The sequence below is a fragment of the Chelon labrosus genome, assembly GCF_963514085.1.
Source record: "Chelon labrosus genome assembly, chromosome: 8".
In the NCBI taxonomy this organism is placed as follows: Eukaryota; Metazoa; Chordata; class Actinopteri; order Mugiliformes; family Mugilidae; genus Chelon; species Chelon labrosus.
This window is the reverse complement of record NC_140358.1, coordinates 17,653,148-17,674,524: the sequence shown is the minus strand read 5'-3', so window position 1 is coordinate 17,674,524 and position 21,377 is coordinate 17,653,148. Positions and strand designations below refer to the sequence as shown.

The 21,377-nt window shown below is 45.2% G+C and overlaps 2 protein-coding genes across 3 annotated transcripts; one reads left to right on the top strand and one right to left on the bottom strand.

Annotated features, from left to right (window-relative positions):
* Positions 1–414: 414 nt before the first annotated feature.
* On the bottom strand, positions 415–6,110 carry rmnd5b (required for meiotic nuclear division 5 homolog B). 2 transcript variants are annotated; one of them, XM_084549990.1, is made up of 10 exons: positions 6,033–6,110; positions 4,541–4,717; positions 4,240–4,382; positions 4,016–4,153; positions 3,727–3,827; positions 3,388–3,554; positions 3,053–3,218; positions 2,769–2,871; positions 2,516–2,670; positions 415–2,270 (listed from the first exon to the last, which is right to left on the bottom strand). In XM_084549990.1, exons 2-10 carry the CDS (start codon positions 4,677–4,679, stop codon positions 2,207–2,209), a joined length of 1,176 nt encoding a protein of 391 aa, XP_084406116.1. In that variant the 5' UTR covers positions 4,680–4,717; positions 6,033–6,110; the 3' UTR covers positions 415–2,206. The 2 variants fall into 2 exon arrangements, with proteins under 2 accessions (XP_084406116.1, XP_084406115.1); XM_084549989.1 differs by having other exon boundaries at positions 4,541–4,722; positions 6,033–6,107.
* Positions 6,111–8,968: 2,858 nt separating this feature from the next.
* LOC311491837 (uncharacterized protein) lies at positions 8,969–17,251 on the top strand (the record flags this gene model as incomplete). The annotated part of the gene is made up of 1 exon (XM_084549876.1): positions 8,969–17,251. Exon 1 carries the CDS (start codon positions 9,176–9,178, stop codon positions 17,249–17,251), a length of 8,076 nt encoding a protein of 2,691 aa, XP_084406002.1. The 5' UTR covers positions 8,969–9,175.
* Positions 17,252–21,377: the final 4,126 nt, after the last annotated feature.

Below are 21,377 nucleotides of genomic sequence, written 5' to 3'. Positions count from 1 at the left end.
GGCTGACTCACAAGGCTCTTACCTTGGCATTTAAAACATTACATAAACAGGGGCTTAATATAACTGCACAGCTCCACAGAGGTTGAGTGGTTTACCGAAGTGGGATGAGGAAAGATTCTTACCTCTCACATGTTCTCACTCTGTGGGAGTGTTGCAGCGCTGAATGCCATCACTGCTGTTTATCTGAGGGCCTAACACGGCCGTTGAATACTTGTGAATAATTTAGGAATAATAATAAAAAAAAAAAATGTAAAGGAAAAAAGCTCCCTGTTCGTTGGACTTATCTAAAAATCAAAATCTCTGAGATCTCTGATAAAGCACCGGCGCCACCAAGTGGTGATGAAAGAAGCTCCAAAACTGGCTGGAGTATAATAAATGTGTCACTTTTTTTTTTTTTTATTATTATTATTATTTTAATTTCAGATGCAAGTATATGAAACATGTTAGAGGGTACATATTTACAATAGAAGTTGCATAACACACAAAAGCAGGAAATGCAAACATTCAGCAAAATGAATTCGACAGAAGTACGAAGCGCCGGCAGCCTGCCTGAAGGAACACTCAAAAGAAGCAATGAATGATTGTCAAACCAAAGAAAGAAACCCCACACAAAACACGTAGCTCAACTCATTCAAAGTAAAGGATAAAAATGTCTCGCTCTTAACCGACTTAAATCTGAGTTACGCTGGTGCAGTGCTCGCTGAAGAGATGAGCCTCACTAGACATCATCACCACTCTGTTAGCACTGATCACCTCCTGTGCTGTGCATCCAAATGCTTTTGGACGCCGTGACACGGTTTCTCCGAAGCGCAAGCCGACACGCCAAGAACTGAATAATATATACAAACAAGCAGAACGCGTGTAATCTGTGTTCCAAGGCTCCTGATAGAAATGTTCAAGTTTAATACTAAATGTGGTGTGAACTGTTACAGTGGGCCCTGAGATAATGTTGGGATTTGAATGTTTCTACTCTTGACTCATCTCAAATAAAAAGCCAACCCCATGAAGCAGAGGCAAGTATATATATATCTATATGTATATATATTAAACAACAGCCACAACGATCAGGAGACTTTCCCCATCCACGACGAGTAAAGCTTAATCACAAGCCTGCAGTCACTTCAGGACCATGCGGCTACCGTCACACCACTTCACATGGCGTGCAAACTTAGGACACACACGGCGCACGGGTTGGCAGAGAGGGAGCAATGGCACAACCGTGACAGGCCTGAATGTGGTGCGGCAGTGTCGATTATGATCTCCAGTTTGCCATCTTACTTACACACAATGGGTGCGAGGGAAAAACAGAACAAAAACACATTTCACAGTAGTATATATTTTTTTTGTTTGCTTTTTTTTTTTTGTTGTTGTGTTTGTTAAATACATATACAGGACAAGACAAATGGCTTCTATAGTGAGGAAAATCTTGCTGGTGCAGTCAGTCACTGGAGAAAAAAAACAAAAAAACAAAATAAAATTCCACCGTTGACGAATTCGTCGTTCTTCCCATCAAACGGACGCATCAGCCGAGAGCGACGTTCAAGCTACGCGAGGCCTTTATTACATCGTGGAGGAGTAATGGGTCACAATCAAGAGCTCCGTCCGAGACAGACCTCCACAGCTCACTTCACCAGCAAATAATAAACCTTGGATACACTCTGTTACTCTGTGTGTTTTCTCATGTATAATAGAAGTTTATTACCAGCCTGAAATCAGAATCTGTCTGTCTATCTACACCATTTACCCACACGCTACACCCATTCATTATCATTCAGCTGCTTCTGTCAAAAAAAGAACAAGAAAAAAAGAAGCAGTCGTCCAACTCAAACAGTCGATAAAGCTGAGAAAACACTATAAAGTATTACATACTTTAAAAAGATAAGCCTATAACTCTGCAGGCATTCGCAAACGAGTTTCAATGAATGATCCTTTTTCAGTGGCGCTTCTCTCACGAGGATGTTCTCATTACTGACAGACCTCCTCTCTCTACTACATGTTGGGCCATCCCTGCCGTATATTTAGCAAAGGGTCCGGGGTGGGTTGCAGGGATGGCCAAGGCTGTCCAGAGGAGCACTGGGGTAAAACCTTAATGCTTACAATAACGGGCCGTGGAGGCCGGGGACAGAGGAAAAGGGCCAGAGCAAATGGTCCTGGAGACGCAAGGAGCTCCAGGTGACTTCATCCGTGTTGAGGAGAGTGTGCGGTATCAAAAATAGATCTGCTTGGCGTGTGACGGATTCTGCTCCATGGGGCAGTACGGGCATTTCAACCTGACGATGGAGAAAGCAGGAAGAGGATGTTATTATCTGGGACTCTTCACATCAAATACAAACAGGCGTATCTTTATCTTCACTTGCTTCCGCTCATTTCATAATTTTACAACAATATTTATTCTTCCTTCCATAAGAGTTGGACAAAGGATCAGCAGCCAATTGTCATATCTTCCAGCCGAATGTTTTTATACTCTGCTACCGTATAATAAAGGATAAATCTAAACTCTGCTTTGCTGACTTACTTCCCAGCGTTGGTGAGTTTGTTGAGAGCATCTCTGGAGATGACGTGGCCACAGATGAGCTTCATGGGAGGATTGCTCTCTGAGGTCTGCTGCCGAAGAATCGGGCAGGCGAACACGGAGTGGTACCAGCACTTCTTCCCGAGGTCGATTTCAATCTGCGCACACAGACGGGGTGGGATTTAAACCGAAGGCTCAAAAAGAAGAAGAAAAAATGAGCGATGAACGCCTTTCGAAAAATTCAAAAGGGACTTACAGGCAACTCATCTTTGTGCGTCCAGACTCCACTGCACTGTCTCTGCTCTATCACCTGTTTGATGTTCATCAGAACTGGCAAGGCCATGCACCCTGATGCGAAACTGCAGGGGAAACACAGACGACAGCGTTGATTGTTTTTTACTGTATCTGAAATCCACAGGCAGGCACTAGCACACGCGGTGACACTGTTTATATCTCAGCCCCAACCGAAACAAGACGAGAAACTAGAGTAATCCAGTATTTCAGTTCAAAAGATGAAGTTCTAGTGCACGTTTTTCTAACCTAACACTTAGTGGAGACTCTACAGAGAGACCCAGTAAAGCGCAGGCATCTCTGGTGAAGATGTTGCATATCTCAGCCCACTGATTCGTCTCCAGCAGACTGCGGTACGGAGAGTTCTCAATGCCGTGGCGTAGGTACACCAGACTGCCCATCAAGATCTGGATATCTGCAATTAAGTGGCACAGAAACAAACATTTCATTCCTTCTTCATTGCTAATCCTTTGTGAACAGCCATAAGAAGGAAAACATCAAATGCTTCAAGTTGAGTGAAAAAATCGTGAAACACTACTCGAGCGTTTGTGTCAGCGTTAACGATGACTGTACACACTGCCTACCTCTCTGGTGCTGGGAGGCGAAGGGCTGGAAGTGCCTGGCATACTGCAGGGCCTCCATTTGTTTGTTAATTCCCCCGCTGAGCAGGCTGATGAAGTACAAGCGGTGCAGTTTGAACTCTAAACTGCTGTTCAGGTCCAGAAGGCGCTGCCGATTCGTCACTGCCCAACTAATGAGGTACAGGCATGACCAGACACAGTCAACTACATGAACACTTTATGAAGAATTTCTGCATGACCAAACAGATCTCGGCAAATGTGTTAAAGCTTTATGAAAGAGTGAAGTCCGTGATTGCAGACAGACAGATGTAAAAATTAATAATATATACAAAGAAAACCTACTCTAATGCCGGCCTGAGGTCCTGCATCCTCAGAGCTTCAAGGATCCTGTTTAGCTCCAGGAAAGGCTGCTTCATACTCATGTCTATAACTACACCGGACTCCTAGAGGTCAAAACAAGATATTAGAAATTCTTCCAATAATTATGTTCACAGAAACCAAGCTTACACTACATGTTTAGCTCCACAATGAGGCTTCAGTTTATTTGAATTTCTACAAAAAGTATTCATCTCAGAGGCATTCAGGCTGAGTTTACGTCTAACACATTAGTCTGAAGGCTTCGGTAATTTACCTGACAAAGGTCCTCTGCTACACTTAGCATCCCCTGTCTGTACAGATGCTCCACAATAGTCTCACTCAGGTATTTCTGTCTCTCTGGTGTGTCCCACACCGTCTCCGCCACCACAGCACTGATCTCCGCATCAAAATTCTACAGGAGAGGAATGCCCGAGGTGAAGGTGAAGTATTTGCAAGACAAATGTTGCACGTTAAAGAAAAGTTACTGCCTCCCCTTACCCTGTCGATAGCCTTGCCAACTTTTGACACACTGCCATGGATGTCCTTATGTCGAGAGGCCAGCATCTGCACTGTTTCTTTGATGTTCTTACAGCACTGGGCCATAGTCTGGGATAGCACTGATAGGTCTGCATCTTGTACTCCTGCAATTAAAAAAGGAAAAGGTTTCACTGCTCACGTGTACAATAACCGAATTTGGTTGAGTTAGCAGTGAGTAAGCATAACAAAGCACAATTTCAGTTCTTGATGCAATTTAATTTACCGCACTTTAAGGACTTTAAGGGTCTCAAGACATTCTTACCAAAAGCAACGAGCTGTCCCCGTATCTCACAGACACTGCGCAGGAGTTCGTCTAGCCTCTCCTCAGACTGGTGGCCGTACATTACAAAGCGGTGGAGCACTTTCTCCAGCTCCCGCTCCACACACGCACACTGTTCCATGGTTCAGACTGGAACACGCACACACACAACAACAACACCTGGACTTAAAGAGACAAACAGAACAACAGAAAGTCACCGCCTATGAATTAGTAAGAAATATATTTGAGGGTTATTATTATTCGATGTGCCCGTAGATTGTTGTTAGATAAATACTAATTCTGATCTTTTTGAACAACTCTTTACAAGATATGTTTAATACACAGAATTTGACATATCATGGGACATTTTTACCGCTTCTTTACAATCTATGGTTGACACTGTACTATAATACTATGCCAAACAAACAACATACTACTTTTAGTCAGACTTTATCGTCTAGACTTTAAGCGATCACTGAAGGAAGTTCACAACTCTGTGTGGATGTGGTTCACATGACATTGCAGCTGATTCGCCACAAAAGAAAATCCTACAAATTTGAAATCATGGGTTTACAGAAAAGCTTTTGAGGTGACATTCACGAAGCACTTTCTTGCAAGGTTTGACAAACCTTATTTTTACATTGCTATGCCCGTGATTGTCAACCCTGCTGCCTCTACAACAAGTCAACACAAAAGCTGAAGAACAATAACATGTTTTTTTTTAAAAAAGGCCTTTGACAGCTGAAAGACACTCGTTTTTGTGACAAGATAAGACAAAACAAACCCACCCAGTGCTGCCGTGATTAATCGTATGGCCTGGAGTGACACTGCTAACAACTAGCAAGGCCTTAACAACATTAAAAGCAGACCAACACACACAGAGAGTATTTTGCGGCCTGCTGTTTACTAACCTCAGTCGCAGTTAGCAGTTAACCATACACAAGTATAATTTAATCAGGAAGTAAAACGTTGACTAAATATTTAGATTGAGCCGCTGGTCTACGTGCTGATGTTATTACTTTATAATAAATAAATAAAAACTTTAAAGACATCGATTGAGGGGGAAGCTTTGCTGTAACTCCCCGCTAAGCACAGAAAATGTCCACCTACCGTGAGGAGCTAACCGACATCAAGATTAAAATAGACGTCTATTTTAACACTACAAAGCCACGTTTCGCATGCCGGGCTTAGTCTTTAACAACTACACACACGAAGAGCGCAAATTACCAATGATTTATTTTGATTTAATGCGGTAATTTGGAAAAAGGAGCTGTCGCAGAGCTAACATAAACAAACAGTCGCTGGCTGGCTACAAAAAAGCTCGCAGCTAGCTAGTTAGCTAGCCGTTAGCTAGCTGCTGACTGACAAGGCCTAAATAATTTAAGAAGACAGTGACAGCCCGCTTGTCTTCACCACTCGGCATTGTTCCAACAGGTGAATCACATTTCGCCGTTCAACTACACATACGGGTCGTTTGAAATAAAAACACACTCACCTATCGTGCTAATTAGTTAGCAAACATTAGCGTTAGCCACTTGCCTGTTATGGCAACACTTCACCAGCAGTCGTAATTGCGGAACTTCCGGTGTCGCATTCTGCGTTAACTGGGCATTTCAAAATAAAAGTAATTTTCTCTGCGACATAAAAGACTTCACGTATTATATTATATTATATTATATTATATTATATTATATTATATTATATTATATTATATCATATTATATTGTATTATATTATATTATATTATATTATATTATATTATATTATATTATATTATATTATATTATATACTCCGATCAAGCATAACATTATGACCACCTTCCTAATATTGTGTAGGTCTCCCTTGTGCCTCCAAAACAGTTGTGACTCATCAGAGAATGGACTTATTTATGGATTTTTTTATTTTTATTTCATTTATTATCATAAATGTTGTTGCAGTCAGTCTGTGGAACAATTTTCAACATGAGCAGTGTATCCCTCATGTAAACACCACTACTAATAGCAATTAAAGCAATTAAATATTGCGCGGTTAATTTTAGTCACGCAGCCAGTATAAACCTTGGTTGTGCACATCCTAAAAGGGTAACTAGGTCAGGTCAAAAAAGATCAATTTGAAATGTGATCTTATGTTTATATGCTTGCTCTTTCTCACATACACCAGCACTTAAATAAAACATCATGAGACCGACTCCTTGTTTAGCATCATATCCATCAGACAGAAGGCCAGTGGCGAACATGTCACCTGTGATATAAAAGCAACTCATGATTATTTTCATACAAAGGGTGTGGCAGACAGAATGTGACGTTTGCACAGAATGTAGACACAGAACATCAGCTTCTCTGCTGAGCCCTTTTGAAAGTTATTATAGTGTCTGTGCTTCTAAATGCCCCTGCAGCTTATTGTTTCTGCACGGCTTATGTGTGTGTTGCATTGCTGAGGGTCACGATGGGTGAGGTCTTTGGACTTGAGTAGGCTGGTGTGACTAATCTATCAGTGATGTAGACTAAAGCTCTCCATTGCTGAGGTGCTCATCATTCTTTCCCTGTGAGTCCTCCTCTAGTCTGATGTACTGCCATAACCGCAGAGGTTCAAATTCATCGGCACTACTGTATGCCGTCTCATACCCAGCACATATACTATATAATACATGTATGCATGTTGTTCTCTCCAGCTATTTAAGACTCCATGTTTTACATGTTTTCCAAGTATATTCCATAGTCATAAAACACAATCTGGTTGTAAATGGTAATTTACAATTTTATTATTGCTCTGTGAATAGAGCTACATTAAACAACTCCACAAAGGTCAAGGACAGTGTATGGCACTACAGACAAAAGAGTGGGCCTAATTTAATGTACATTATTATACCACACATACAGAACAATAATTTGTTAGGTTTCCATTGCTGACAGAGATCTCTAAACATTCCTGATACAACAGAAATAATGTCACCATAGCCTTAATCAGAGATTTTCCACTGGTTTGTCCCAAATGACTTAATGACTGAAAATGAATGATAATCTCATGAGGTATTAGGTTAGGGACAGGGGGATTATCCAAATTCACTACCATCAAACATGTCCAGACAGCCTTAGTGAGGGCACTGCTATTGTAGCAACAGTAACAAGTACAGTAAAAGGACATGACCCCATTTTGCTCGGCAGTTCTGATCAAACATTTCTCGTGCGTTGTCGTATGAAGGGCGACCATCTTTAAAACTGGTTTAATAAGTTAATAAGTTTGAGTTTAATTCAGCGTGGTGGTCCTGGAACATGAAAACGTCCAGACGCTAATGGGGAAAACATGACTAAAACACGTGAGAGAGCCTTACCATAAAAGCATCACCAGCTAACATGCATTGGACAGCAACTCTGCATGTGAGCTTTTAAAGTCGGGTGGTCTGGGCTAACCTTTGACCTGTTCACCAGCTTCACCTTTGCATTCACTTATGCATATTCTCCATCATGTGTAAAGGTAACTGCACCCTTAGTGTTACATACCTCATATTAGTACAGCCTCTTAAGTTAAGGCCGAGTGTGTGTGCTGTTCTTAAAGCTCTTTATTTCACCTTTCTTTCCCCAACAGCATGTCTAGGCAAACAGCTATGGCTATCTAGCCCCGATAGCATGGGTCTATATATAGAGGAGGCCTGTGACTGAGCTGGCTGTAAGTGTCAGATTCCAGGCGCGCTCATCCGTCCTGGCTGGATCAGCACCTGCTGCTAACTATAAACCCACCCACCCCTTGCACTGCATCCCAGGCTAGTTCACGCTGGAAAACCAAACCCCGGTCTGCAGAAGAAAAAAGATCCAGGTTAGATGCAATAAGTGCTTTCCCTGGTGCAACTCAGAAGGGAGGGGCAGAAATGGAGATGGGAGTGTTAGAGGATGTAATGTGTCCGAGTGAGGTGCCCCTCTTTGCTTTTTCTATTCAAGTCTGATACAAGGCAGTGTAGCCCTGGCAGACTGAGCTGCACTGAGCTGCTCTCTCCTGGATTCGCCATATGCGCCTAGGACTTGTCAACCTGGATTTTGGATTTTGTGGATGTAAGAAACCGCTTTTTGAATGAGGGGCAGATACTGCAACACAGAGGAATTCAATGCTCTTTGGAAAGCCTTACCAGTGGCCAGAGGTACAGTACCGGTCATTCTGTCTTTCTCCACCTGCACGAGGAGCGATCTCTCTTTTACTTTAGTCTGTCCTACATGTGGACAGTTCAGTGAAAGTATACATCCTGGTCAGAGCTAATCTAAATATTGTTACTCATATTGTTACTCCACATATCTAAGAGGATTCAATCTTTGTAAATTGTACAGACGCACTGATTTTCTGACATTCAACTGCAGATCTGAAGTCATATTAACGTAAATGTTTGTATATTACCTACATACATTTTCCACTGGGAAGCTAACAGAGTAGAAACAATGCAATTGTATGCGCTATATCTTCATATTTAATATATGTAGAGTTTTTTTACCTTTCATATATTCATCAAATGCTACTGGTGAAATAAATGAATGAGCTACACACCCTCCAGGTGACCATATCATATTTCCAGTACAGGAACAGAGCCCAGAGCAGACTAGAGGAGCTGAGTGGACTGGCCACAGTGAGAATTTGGAGCTTGTGGACTAGCGATGGACAGCTGGACTCTCCAAGGGGACAGCTACTCCTTCCTGCGCAGCGCGCCCCGCACCTTTTCCCTGTGCCACCGCGACGGCACCCCCAACCACGTCGAAATCTTCGACATTATCAACGTCCCCACTCAGCGCAGTGCCATCTCCGAGACCACCTGCCTGTGTGACATTTTTGGAGACGACTGTGAGTCATCGGCGCTCTCAAGCAGCCCTGCTGTAGCGGCCTTTGTCCCTTCCCAGAGGGAGGTGGACGGGACAGCTGCCGCTTCTCCACCGGTGGATGATCAGAACGATTCCTCTGGCTCATATCACACTGCACCGGGCTCCAGTGAAGGAGAGGAGGGCTTCGAGGATTCAGGAGAAAGGGTTTACAGCCCCCCGTTGCAGAGCGAGCCTTCAGAGAGGAAGCTACCAGATGGGAAGTGGCTGAGCTCAGGACATCCAGAAGTAACTGAGGACTGTAGCCCAAATTTAGAACCAAACAGTAAATCACCAGTACCTCAGCTCAGAACAACAAGCCCCTCATCTCAAGTCCCTCACACTGGTGAGAGGACCCCCTCTCCTGGACATAACAGCCCCTGTAGCCTCAGTCCAGTGGGAAGGCTGTCCTCTTTGTCCTCCTCATCAGCTGAGAAAAGACGTTCCCCATCATCTCCTGATCCAAAACAGGCCCATACAGAAGTTGAGCCAAAGAAAATAACTCCTTCATTCAGAGAAACACCTGACAGCCTCTCACATCAGTCTTTAACTCCAAGTCCCTCTCTTGAGCCTAGAAACTGTGTCAGTTCATGTTCCGCTGAGTCAGCGAACACCCAATTTTTGCCTGAGTTCGGAGTAACACAAGACTTCCCTGAGTCGAGAGACAGCTACCTAAATCAAAACTGCAGTCCATCAGCTGAGCTCACATCTGAGGACTCTTCTCAGGATTTTACAGAATCAGCCTTTGAATCCAGAGCATCTCCTTTACCATCACGCAGTAGTGCAGAATCATTATCTCGGTCGAGAGAAACACCGGTCTCCCCTGCGTTTAGGAATACGTCCTCATCGTCTCCTTTCCCTGAGCTAAGAGGCAGGGTCTCCCTCCCAGATTTGTTCAGCAGAGGATCCACACCTGATATAGAAGATTCGAACCACGGCGCTGAGCTGATTTCAGATCCCTGTACTCCGGAAAGAGACGCTACAACTACTCCTGCGAGCCAAGACACAAGCGTATCAGCTGAACCAGACAGTACTATTTCAACACCTGCCCCACGATACACGCCCCCCTCACCTGTCGTTTCAATAGCAACATCTCCTGAGCTCGTGGAGAGCTCTGTTTCGCCTGAATTAAGAAACACAAGTCCCTCGCCTGGCCTGCTCAGTGCTGCCTCTCCAGTGAAATCTGTGACAAGAACGCCTTCACCTGATCCATCACCTAAAATAAGACACGATTTAACATCTTCTGAAGTCAGGACCCCAGTGTCTTCGCCTGTGGGAAGTTATAGATTATCCCCATCGCCTGGAGTCAGGGACAACTCCTCACCCATAGAGCACAGATATACCGCTCCTTCACCTGAAATCAGGATTACAGCATCCTCTCCTGAGATCAGTAGGAAAGAGCAATCTTCTGAAGTGGAGACGAGAACAGGCTCTCCTTTCTTAGACCCTCACTTTGATTCTTTCTCATCAAGAAGTCTCACTTCCTCCCCTCATATCACAGGGATTTCTTACTCTGTTGTTCAGCCCGAGGACAGGGACTCGCCCCCGTTCCCTGAACTCTCTCGCCTCTCGACACCAGAGCCAGACAGGACACATATGTCCTCTGAAGCAAGAAGCCTTACCCCGAGCAGAGATAGCATAGTGAGCAGTGCAGCAGAGTCCACTGGTACGCCACGAGACTCACCTCATATTTTAGTCTCGACCTGCTCTGTCCCAGACTCTGAAATAACTCAGCCCAGGTACCGAACGCCTTCACCTCAGTCGAATCATCACTCTCCCTCGCCAGAACCAAGATATCAAACCATTTCACCTGACAAGTATCAAAGTCCTTCACCTCAGCACAGAAGTAGAGATTCATCACCTGTTGCTGCATTTCCTGAGCAGAGCTACTCACCAGCAACCGTCTCCACAGAGTACGTCCCTGAAAATCCACAACTTACTCCTCCTGTAAGAAATACGCCTGAGATTGAAAGTTATTCCTCTTCAGTTGATATTACAGAAACACAGTCCCCCATACATTTGGCAAAGGAGAGTGTGTCACCCTCATTTGAATTAGACAGAGGAGAAGTTGTTGAAGTCAATAGCATTTCTTCTGTGGTGGCAGTTCATTCACCTGTATCTGCTTCACCTGTCTTACCTGAGGAAAAGTTAGACAGTTCATTGAAAGAACAAAGCACAGAGAGGGAAGAAACAACAAAAGAAGCATACATTCAAGATAAATCTAGCGTAGTTATCTCCTCTGAGGACATTCAACCTGATAATAATCCCCCCGCTGACGTCAAGTCTCATTCCCCTAATCTAATAGTCCCTAAGAATAGGAGTCCAAATATTTCGCCTGTCCAGAGGGCTACATCTAACTCACCTGTGCAGAGACTTGAAGGCCAAGATCCTCAAGTAACCTCTTATTCCCCAACGTCTGAAAGCAGAAGCCCATCAAAACTAACTTGTACACCTGAGAACCCAAGAGGACAGCTGTTAACCAAAGTTAGCCGTGAAAACAGAGAGAGGTTCACAGAGGACATGTCCCATCACAGAAACAGACGGCGAACCCCATCTCCGCCACTCACCAGGTTCACACCTGTCCACATCGTAGCCCCTGAGAAACCTTACAGACAGTGGCAGAACAAAAGCCACAGCCCCTCTCGGGTTGTAGCATCCTCGCCGAGAGGTAATTTAAAGAAAGCGGTGACAAACAGGGAAAGCCCCAATGTTGCCCCTGTCGACAATAATAGCCAAGCCCACTGGGTCAGGCAGGGGAGGCAATCGGAGATGGAGAGGGAAATGCCTCTGGAGCAGGAGAGAGAGGTAGGTAGGCAGAGGCAGAGGGACAGAGAGATGGAAAGAGAGAGAAAGAGGGAGGAGCAAGTTCCAGAAAAGGAGGAGGGGTGGCAAAGAGACGCCAGTTACAGAGGGGAACAGGTTGAGCTGTCATTCAGTGCCAGGAATAGAAAAGGACCTGTGAGTCGCAGTGCTGCTCCCACAAGCAGAGAGACCCGTCAGGGACTGCCAACAGTGCATTCCTATTCAGAGAGCTCGCTTGCCACCAGACAGCTACAGCAACAACAGAGTCTGCTTAGAATTGCCTCTCAACAAGACACCAGGGGAGGCAGTGCTAACAGACGACTTCAGCCTCCTGCACCCCACAACAAGAGCAGTGCGTCTGGACGCGTGGCCGCAAACAGGCCCTGCCAGAGTTCCAGCTCCAGCATGGGAAGTGAACTCGATGAGGCAGACAATGAGGTGAAGTGGTTTACAGATTTGGCTTTCCGTAGCCTGTCAAGCCCTGAAGTAGATTACCTTGACATGTACAACTCTAGCCACCGTTCATCTACAAACATTTCTCAACCATCTACCCAGGAGAGCCCAGCTGGGGTCAATGCTGCCTGGTTGGCCTATGCTGATTTCAGAGGTTCCGCACCCAAGCTGGACCATGACGACCTCTCGCTCCAGCAGACACATGCCTACTACGCGGATGGCCTAGATCCAACTAGGCGATATGAGTTGGGCAGCTTTGAATGCGTAGATGTGGCTGTGGAAAGAGAGGACACTCGGAAGGTGAGAAGAGGTGTGCCGAAGAGACAGATCCAGCTGAAAAGAAGGAATAATGCTGATGGGACGCAGGACGAGAGCAGTGAAAACAGTAGTCCTGGGCTGCCGGTGATGGAAAGCCCCTCTCAGGAGAATCACTCCAGAGGGACCTTTTTGAGGCAGCACAGTACACCAGCAGCAATGCAAGAATGCTACCCATCAGAGCGCAGCCCTGAACCCATTCAGCAAAATGTAAGAAAATCCAGACTCCAGAAATCTGCCTCTATGGATGAAACATGCACTAAAACCAAAATGGCTACTTGCCTCATTAAGAGTGTGTTGTCGAAGAAAATGCAAAGTGTTGATAAAGAGCCTGATGAGCAAACAGGTGAAGAAGAGAGCCCCGCTTCTGAGGAGAACAGCCCACGGACAGAAAGAGCGGTGGCACCACTTAAAGAGTCCCCAAAACCTGACGCACCCAGTTCCAGGCGTCAGTCGGATTATAGTCTTTCATCCGAGGGTCTTCCTGTGAGAGGGGAACCAAGCACAAAGGAAGAAGCCAAACCACCCAAATGTTTGGGAACAAGATCCACTAACAGGCCCAGTTCATCCAGCAGCAGCAGAAGTGTTAGCTTTTCACAGACTGACAGCGAAGAGGCAGACTCTCTATGCAAGAATGCTACCTCATTAAGATCTGAAATTAAATCTGAACTGAAAGTGCCATTTGAGAGTAAACAGCCGAAAATGGGAGTTCAACCGGGGAAAACACATGAAAGGGAGGGTGGTGACTCGGCAAATGCCGCTGCCGGGAACGCAGGCGCTCCTTCTGCCACCGGAGCCGGCAGCTCGCAGGTCAGGGTGACAAACAGAGACCAGGAATGTGAAAACACAGAGGACCATAAACAACTTCAGCGCGGTGGCTACATGCCAAAACCACAGGAGATTACATTCAAAGCTGTGGAGAAAAAGAAAGCCTCCCTTAATGTCTGTCTCACACCTGAGGCAGAAAACAAACCTGGCGCCTCTTCACTAGATATGTCTGTCAGAGAAAAGGAGGAAAAGGTAGAGCTCAACGTATATGAGAAAACAGAGGAAGAAGGAAACGAGAGCAATAAAGTTAAGGCGCCCATTCACAAAGTCAGAGATGTGAGGCGGCTTGTGAAAAATACCTATAATTTGTCCTTCAAGGCAGCTAGTGCTGCGATGCCATCCAACGTGAGTGAAGAGAGGGTGGAGACATTTAATGAGGAAAGGAGGGAGGAGGTCGTAGCAAGGGAGGAGAGGGAGGTAAAGCACGACGTGAGGAGAGAGGAGACGAGGGAGGAAAGAGAAGAGGTGTTCTGGATGGAAAGGAAAGAGGAACGGAAAGAGGAGGTGAAAGATTCAAAGATCTTATCTCCACCTCCTCAGAGCAAAGGAAAGTCTGGTCCACAGACGATGCAAATAGAATACAAGGCTGTTTGTTTGAAAGAAGGCAAAAATAAAACATCTTGCAACAAAAAAGACTCGGAAAACCCAGGTGACAAACCCCAGGCCTCTTCAAAGCCTGTCGCAGAGATAAGCAGGGAGTCAGAGTCTTTGAACTCAAATACACCACATGACACAACAATAGACGCAACAATTTCCAGGCATGATGTCAACATTACAACGGAAACGCAAAGGACAACGACAGAAATACATAAAGTGCAAGACAGCGAAGACAAACCCTTGGTGGTTAGAAAGCCGCCCATGCTCGGAAGTCTCCCTAAACTGCCCAGTAAAGAACGAGAGGTGACCACTGCTGTCGTGCTAATAAGGGATGGATCGAACAAAACCAAGACACTTTCCTCTCCAGCCCAGGAAGAGAATCCCACCACAACCCAAGCTCCAGCGGCTTCTTCTTCCCCTGGGCCCTCTACCCCAGGAAGCCACTCAGTCTCCATGTTATTAAAGGAGAAAGGCTACCAAGCTGACATTGGAGCAGTGGTGGGTGACAACCAAAACATAACTGGGGCTAAAGGAGTTCCCCGAAAGCATGTGAACTGTTTGGAGATCCCCCTTCAGACAATCACTACCTCAGACGGAGGCGGTACTGAGTCTCACAGAGAGAGGACGTTCTCCTCCTCATCCACGGCATCTGCACCCTCAGCAGCTACTGACAACCTGGATGCTCTCACAAAGACCAGGGAAGATGAGGGAGTTAGCAATAAGATGGCAGGAAAAGACACACAAACGGGCCTTACCGCGCCAAGGAACGCACAGCAACAAACACCACCCCTCACCAAACAGAAAGACCTGGGAGATTTTGAATCGGTGAAAAGACTAGATCCAACTTTCCCCCCAAGGTCCCCTGCCATAAGAAGATTCAAACCACAGCCAATTGAGGTAAAGTCGCTTTCTAAAGAACCACAGAAGCAAGAGGTGCCCGCAAACTCCACAGCAACCAACAGGCCTCAAGCCATTGAAGTCAAATCTATAGCTAAAAATGCCCAAAAGCCAGTTGTGCCTCCAAAACCAAGCTGCAAATTTAAACCTGCAGATTTAGGAACACAGCCCAGTGAAGCGCAGAGACTATCAGCAACAACATCCACGGCAAAATCACAAGGCGAGGAGAGGAGTCAAACAATTGTAGTGAGCTCACCGACAATCTACAGGAAGATTTCGAATGATTCGACATCAAGTTATTCAAGGAAGGTGTCTGTGTCTGCAGTGTCCAGCCTCAAACCTCCAACCAGCAAAACAACAGCAACCACCATCTCTGGTCTCTCAAACCAGTCAACAGCATCATCGGACACAGAGGCATCTAATGACAGAGGGCAGCTACCACCTGCCTCTCCTCAGACCTCCGGACATTCACAAAAACCTATAACCTTATCTACAGTTCCAACGTCAAGTGTATCCTCAGCTCCTGCTCCGGTTTCTGCACCGAAACCAAACGACATCCCTGGACCTGCCACAGCCGAATTCAGCCAGCCAAGCCAGCCAGCTGTTGTGGGTCCAGACAGCCAACTGCAGTATCCCAGGACAGCATGCCCACATGAACAAGCTATGCCTGTAACTTCAGGCAATACCAGACAGCCCACTGCTGTTTCCACAACACAAGTGCCAAGATACACACACCAGCCATACAGCAGATCACTCTCCAGTGACCGCTCTCAAAGGACCGATGACCTTCGTTTTTATGCCTCGGACGACCCTCCAAGCTACGATGACAGGGAGAGTTTCAGTCCGCTCATGCTCCCAGATTTGACACCTGTGAGGTCAAATCGCTTTCAATCCTCCAGCCGCCCTCCTCCCTGCTCCTGCACAGCTGGCTGTCCCTCTCATCCTGGGCTCCCTGCTGCACACCATCACCATCGCAGCCCCCATAACGTCACCCCGCCGGCACCTGCACACTCCCCGAGCCAAGCGCTACCTTATCCGGTGCCTCAGCCCACTCTCCGTGCCCACCAGTGCAGACCCGAGCCTCAGCATATGAGCTTCCAGCCAGGCTCACCCAAATCGAGTCCTCTTGGTCCAGGTCAGCCACCGACCATGTACCAGCCTCTCCATCAGCCTGCTCCCTGCCCTCCCCACCATTCACTCATGCAGCCCTGCTCTGCAGACCGTCCGGTGCAGCCGTCCCAGCATATTGACCCTCGACGGCCCCCGGTCCACAGATCCCCCCACCAGCAGCCACCAGGCATGGCAGGGGCTCCTTACAGCGATCATGGCCATGGCCACTCTCCCGGCCTTCCTCCTATGGATCCTCAGTACCTGTGTGGCCCTCAAAGCATGGGTCCTGCCTATGGCTCTGAATATGGAGGTGACAGCTCTAGTTTATACTCAGAGAGTAGCTATGGACAGACACCTCGCAGAGTGCTCCTGGATCCTGAAACAGGGAAGTATTTTTATATCGAAGTGCCTGTACAGCCACTGAGGAAAATGCTGTTTGACCCAGAGACTGGCCAGTATGTGGAAGTGCTCATCCCTCAGCAAGCAATGTCACATTCAGGCCTGTATCCTCCTTCAGCAGCCCCCTACCCACCTCTCCACAATTCCAACATGTACGCCCCAGCACCACAGTACATGCCTTTTGCAGCCCCTCCTCCCCAAGCCCACCCTCAGGCTCAACCCCAGCCACCCCGATATCCCGAGGCCTCTGCTGCAGCAGCAGCAATGCACCCAAGCGGCCCGGGGGTCGGCTACAGGCATCCCTCTGGTCAGGGGTCCAAACCAGATCCCCAGAACCATCCGCCACTGGACCACAGCTACCTGGAGAGCATGTATTACGTCCCTACAGGGATGAATGCGAGCCCCAACCCAACTCCACCAGACTATTACCACAAACATCCCCCTAACTTGCCGCCAACAGGGGGGAAAAGGTCCTGAAATAGAGGGCAGAGGCCGCCTTCCTGGAGCCGGTAGGGTTTAAAATACACAGTGTATAAAGGGGGTGTCTAATAATGTCTGTAATGTTATTTGAGTTTTCACATTGCAACTGAAGACAGCAAATCTTTGGTTGATGTTTATTCGCTGCTGCCATGTTCTTTGTTGGTCTGCTTTTAACAAAACCAGGTTTATGACCTTTGGGTTATCGATACTGAACATAAAAGGAAGGAGTCATTTTCTATGAGGTGTTCTTCAGATGATCACATAAACGTTTTTATATGGGATGAGAAGAACACTGTAACGTCACCATAAAGCAATAGGTTTACTAATTTACAAATGTGTGTACTTTCTCAACAAATATAAAAAAACAAAGAAAAAAACTGTTTTAAAATAACCTCGTATTTATTTTGTTATCGTGTTTCTCTAATATTGAATGAGTGAGTTTTATGCACAGGATGTCTGCAACACAATGCAATAATGCCAATAAAATATTACACATGCATTTCTCTTTTTTTGTGCTTTCATTTATTCTTTCTGTGGTCTAGTCTAGTGCAGAATCTCAGCCTTTTATTTTAAACTAACCACCTTAATGTATTTTAACTTCACGGTCGTGTAACTTTGGAGCTAGAGCAGGATTGTAAGGTCATTATATGAGATACTGTCACCATGGCTGATTTAAAATTAATTGGTGAAATCAAAGGCTTAATTTTAAAGATCAAGTCAAGTCACTCTATTTTTTTTTTCTTTTTCACGGTGCACGGTGAAGTGCTAAAGTAGTTTTTGCAGTTTAATGTTAAAACAAGGAGTGACAGACACTGCCCCTGCTCCTCATCTTTAGAAGCATATATACCACATAAACAAGGCTACAGTGCATACTGTATTACTTTTAACCTTACACACTGATTTACAAACTTTGCATAAGATACATAAAGTTTGATGGAGTTTATAATAACAGTATTTGTATTGCTAGATATTAAAAATTGGGCAACCAGCTTTGAAAAGAAGCACATTCTTCCTCTGCCATTAGAGGGCGCTGTTAAACTATTATAAAGTTAATAACAAGCTATGACATTCATATATTTACCTGGTAGTGGTATTAATTTGGAGACATGTGATGTTAACTGACTCATTACAGAGAGCTAAAACATTAAAATAAAAAGAGGACCGCCAAAGAGTGTGAATCTGTAGAAGCACACTTCACCACCATGACCACTAGAGGGGGCCACAGACCACCGGAGCTACACTGAAAGCCACATTTTGAAGGCATGTAAAAATCCACTAATCTTTCTGTGAGATGACCCAGTCACAGCTGGACACTCCTTAATGATTTCCTTCTTCAAACCAGACCCAGTTAACTGTAACCAGAGCCCAATCTGTCAGGCCAGGGGGACTGAAGTGGCCTCCGCTTTCTTTGGTGTGGATGGGAGTAAAATTAATGAGAGGCCTTACGAGCTTCTGCAAGGGGCTTTAGTGTGTTTATGGAAGTGCATGCCTGGCTGAACAAAGTACTTCTTTGTCTTAAGAGTGTGTACATTAACATCTGGAAGAGAGACAACATTTTGTAGTCTCTGTTTGCAGGTCATTTTTAACACTGGAAAATGATTTCACTGGCTCCCTTCAAACAAGCGGCTCCATCCTCAGCATGTTTCATTAGCTGAGACGCTGTGATCTTCCACTGACTTGACAAAACCGGCTTAATCCCTACACTGTATTGTACGTTACTAAGGAGGACACCGAATCTGCGTAGTTATGGCCAGTCATAAAAGTGAGAGGAAAGGTTCCCCGAGAGTTCATCAGCTAGACACGCGATAATTGCACGGCAACGGTAACGATGTCACATTCAAAGTGTTTATGCATAGTACACTGAAAGTAAACTTTGACTCAGTCCGTCTTCTAACAACTGCTTCCCTTGAAGTTTATTGCCATGATCCTGGATTGTCACAACCTGGATAACGATTAGAGGCACACCTTAGGAACACAAACTAATCTGTGTAAACCTCCCGACACGCCTAATACAAAATCACTTCCAGACTAATACACACACTTCCACATACCTAGGCTCTGCTCCAAGATGCACCTTCACCTTTACCCAGAGTAAAACCCAGAATCTGCTCAAATTTTCAAATCTCGAATTCAGAATCATTAGTCACCATGACATCAGTGGATGTTCCTGTCAGAATAAAAGAAAGCAGAGGGTTGTTGGATTTTTGGTATTTGAAGAAAATACTACAGATGGAGAACAGCTATGGTGACAGGTAAAAGCGCACATTCCTTTGTTTGGACCAGAGACAAGAATTTCTGACAGTAAGTGAGCGCAAGGTCACTGAAAACATAGATTCGGAGTTGTATAAAGCAAATATGGTGACATATTTGAACGGTACTAGGAGCATATGGCAATAGGTAAGGAGTTCCACAGAAAGAATGAAATCACAAAATGTGCGTAGGCCTCACTAAAGAGCATCAAAGTGCTTTGCCTAAAGGAAGATTTATACTTCTGTGTCAGACAAACTCTACAGTAGGTATGTAAATACATGTTGCAGCGACACACTGACTGGTCCAAAATGCATTTCCTCCTCCATCTGCCTCCCACACACCATTACACTCATCTACTCTTCTAATTTTTCTGCTGAAGTAACTCTTGAGCAACATTTATTAACTTATTAACACACTGGAGCAAGGTGAACGGCAGCCATATTAAGTGTTAGTGTGGATTAATTAATTAATTAATTTATTTATTACATTTAGTATTTAATTGAATTGAAGTACCAAATTGCCATAATATATTAGCTCATTCTTCCTAATCATTTAATATTAATCAACATGTTCCAGACACGTACTCCATATGGTTTTTGTCTGCGGTGAATTCCCATTACACACACAAAACACCATGACATCACTGCGCTCTTTCCAGTGTGTCTGTTATTGTTATGGTTCTGTGACCACTTTTCTACCCCACAACGCGTCGACGCATGCACGCACACCGCCGCACTCCCATCATCCGCGGCACTCCCAGGAGCGAGTGTGGGTGAGCTTGACCCCGGGGCCACGTTTGATGTGGACCCTACGGAGGGCTGCTCTGTCACTGGGAGTCACCTCTCTGCATTGTCTGGTATCAGGCTCGTAGAAAAGAGTGGGTGGCATGGGCCAGGCAGCTAGATAAGAGGTTTAAGTGATGATAAGTTAAGGTGTTTGGAATAAAATGTGCTTCCTTAGATTTTCCAGTGAGTGCCCACCCTGCATGTGCAGTCGTAGATTAGACATCAATAGTTTCTAAAAGCAAAATTCTAACTAATAATGACTGTACAACCTCTACTAAAGGAAATGAATCTTTCATCCTGTCTATGACTGTCTCTCTCTCTCTCTGTGTGGCGTATCTATCAAAGGGGAGAAACCAGATCATGAGGTGAATGTCTGTTATTAGTAACCTCTGGAAAATCACAGAATAGTGATTGATCTTATCTGATAAAAGACCACATTATTTTATTTGAAAGATAAATGTAGCTAGTACTTCACTGTAACATGGAAAATGTTTCATCTACCAGTTAATTTTTTTTTTTTTTAGCGAAGTCTCATATTTTTCTTGGGAATTGCAGGAGGGGAATCTGTCCTATACAGTATAGGTATCTGGTTGTGTACAACCACATGATTGCTGACTTTTATTCTGAATTATCCTGAAAATTGATCCAAAAAGATTGACATAAAAACGTTGCATCTGAATTGTGGGTGTGCGTCCTTTCCTTTTTTTTCTGTGTCTACTTGCAACACCCATTTTCTTAAGCTTTTCATTCCCTGATAGTGCTATGTCACCAAGACAAACTTTGGCTTTATTAGCGGTGAAAGGCCAAACAAAAGGGAGACTACGCTCTACAAAAAAAAAAAAAATGCCTGAAAAAGACTACGGCTTCCTCACCTGTAGCCCAGGTTCATGCCCATAAAAGGCCCTCTTCCAGGAAGAAGTGGGCGGGCCACTGGTAAGCGTGCGCGTGTCCGTGTGAGCGTGCGCCGGTCGTGACAGCCGGTGAGCGAGGTGAAGCAACCGCAGGGGAGATAAGAGAAAGGTGGGCAATGCCGAGACACACACCTGAGACCTCGTCTTCCGCCATTCGCCTTGTTGCCCGGCAACGGC

What these genes read in the sequence shown, in the direction of transcription:
- rmnd5b (XM_084549990.1), bottom strand. Translation starts at nt 4,679, where the DNA reads ATGGAACAGTGTGCGTGTGTGGAGCGGGAGCTGGAGAAAGTGCTCCAC. An exon ending in CGCACAAAGATGAGTTGCCT is followed by an intron (nt 2,671 to 2,768) that starts GTAAGTCCCTTT and finishes CTGTGTGCGCAG; the next exon opens with ATTGAAATCGACCTCGGGAA. An exon ending in AAACTCACCAACGCTGGGAA is followed by an intron (nt 2,271 to 2,515) that starts GTAAGTCAGCAA and finishes CTCCATCGTCAG; the next exon opens with GTTGAAATGCCCGTACTGCC.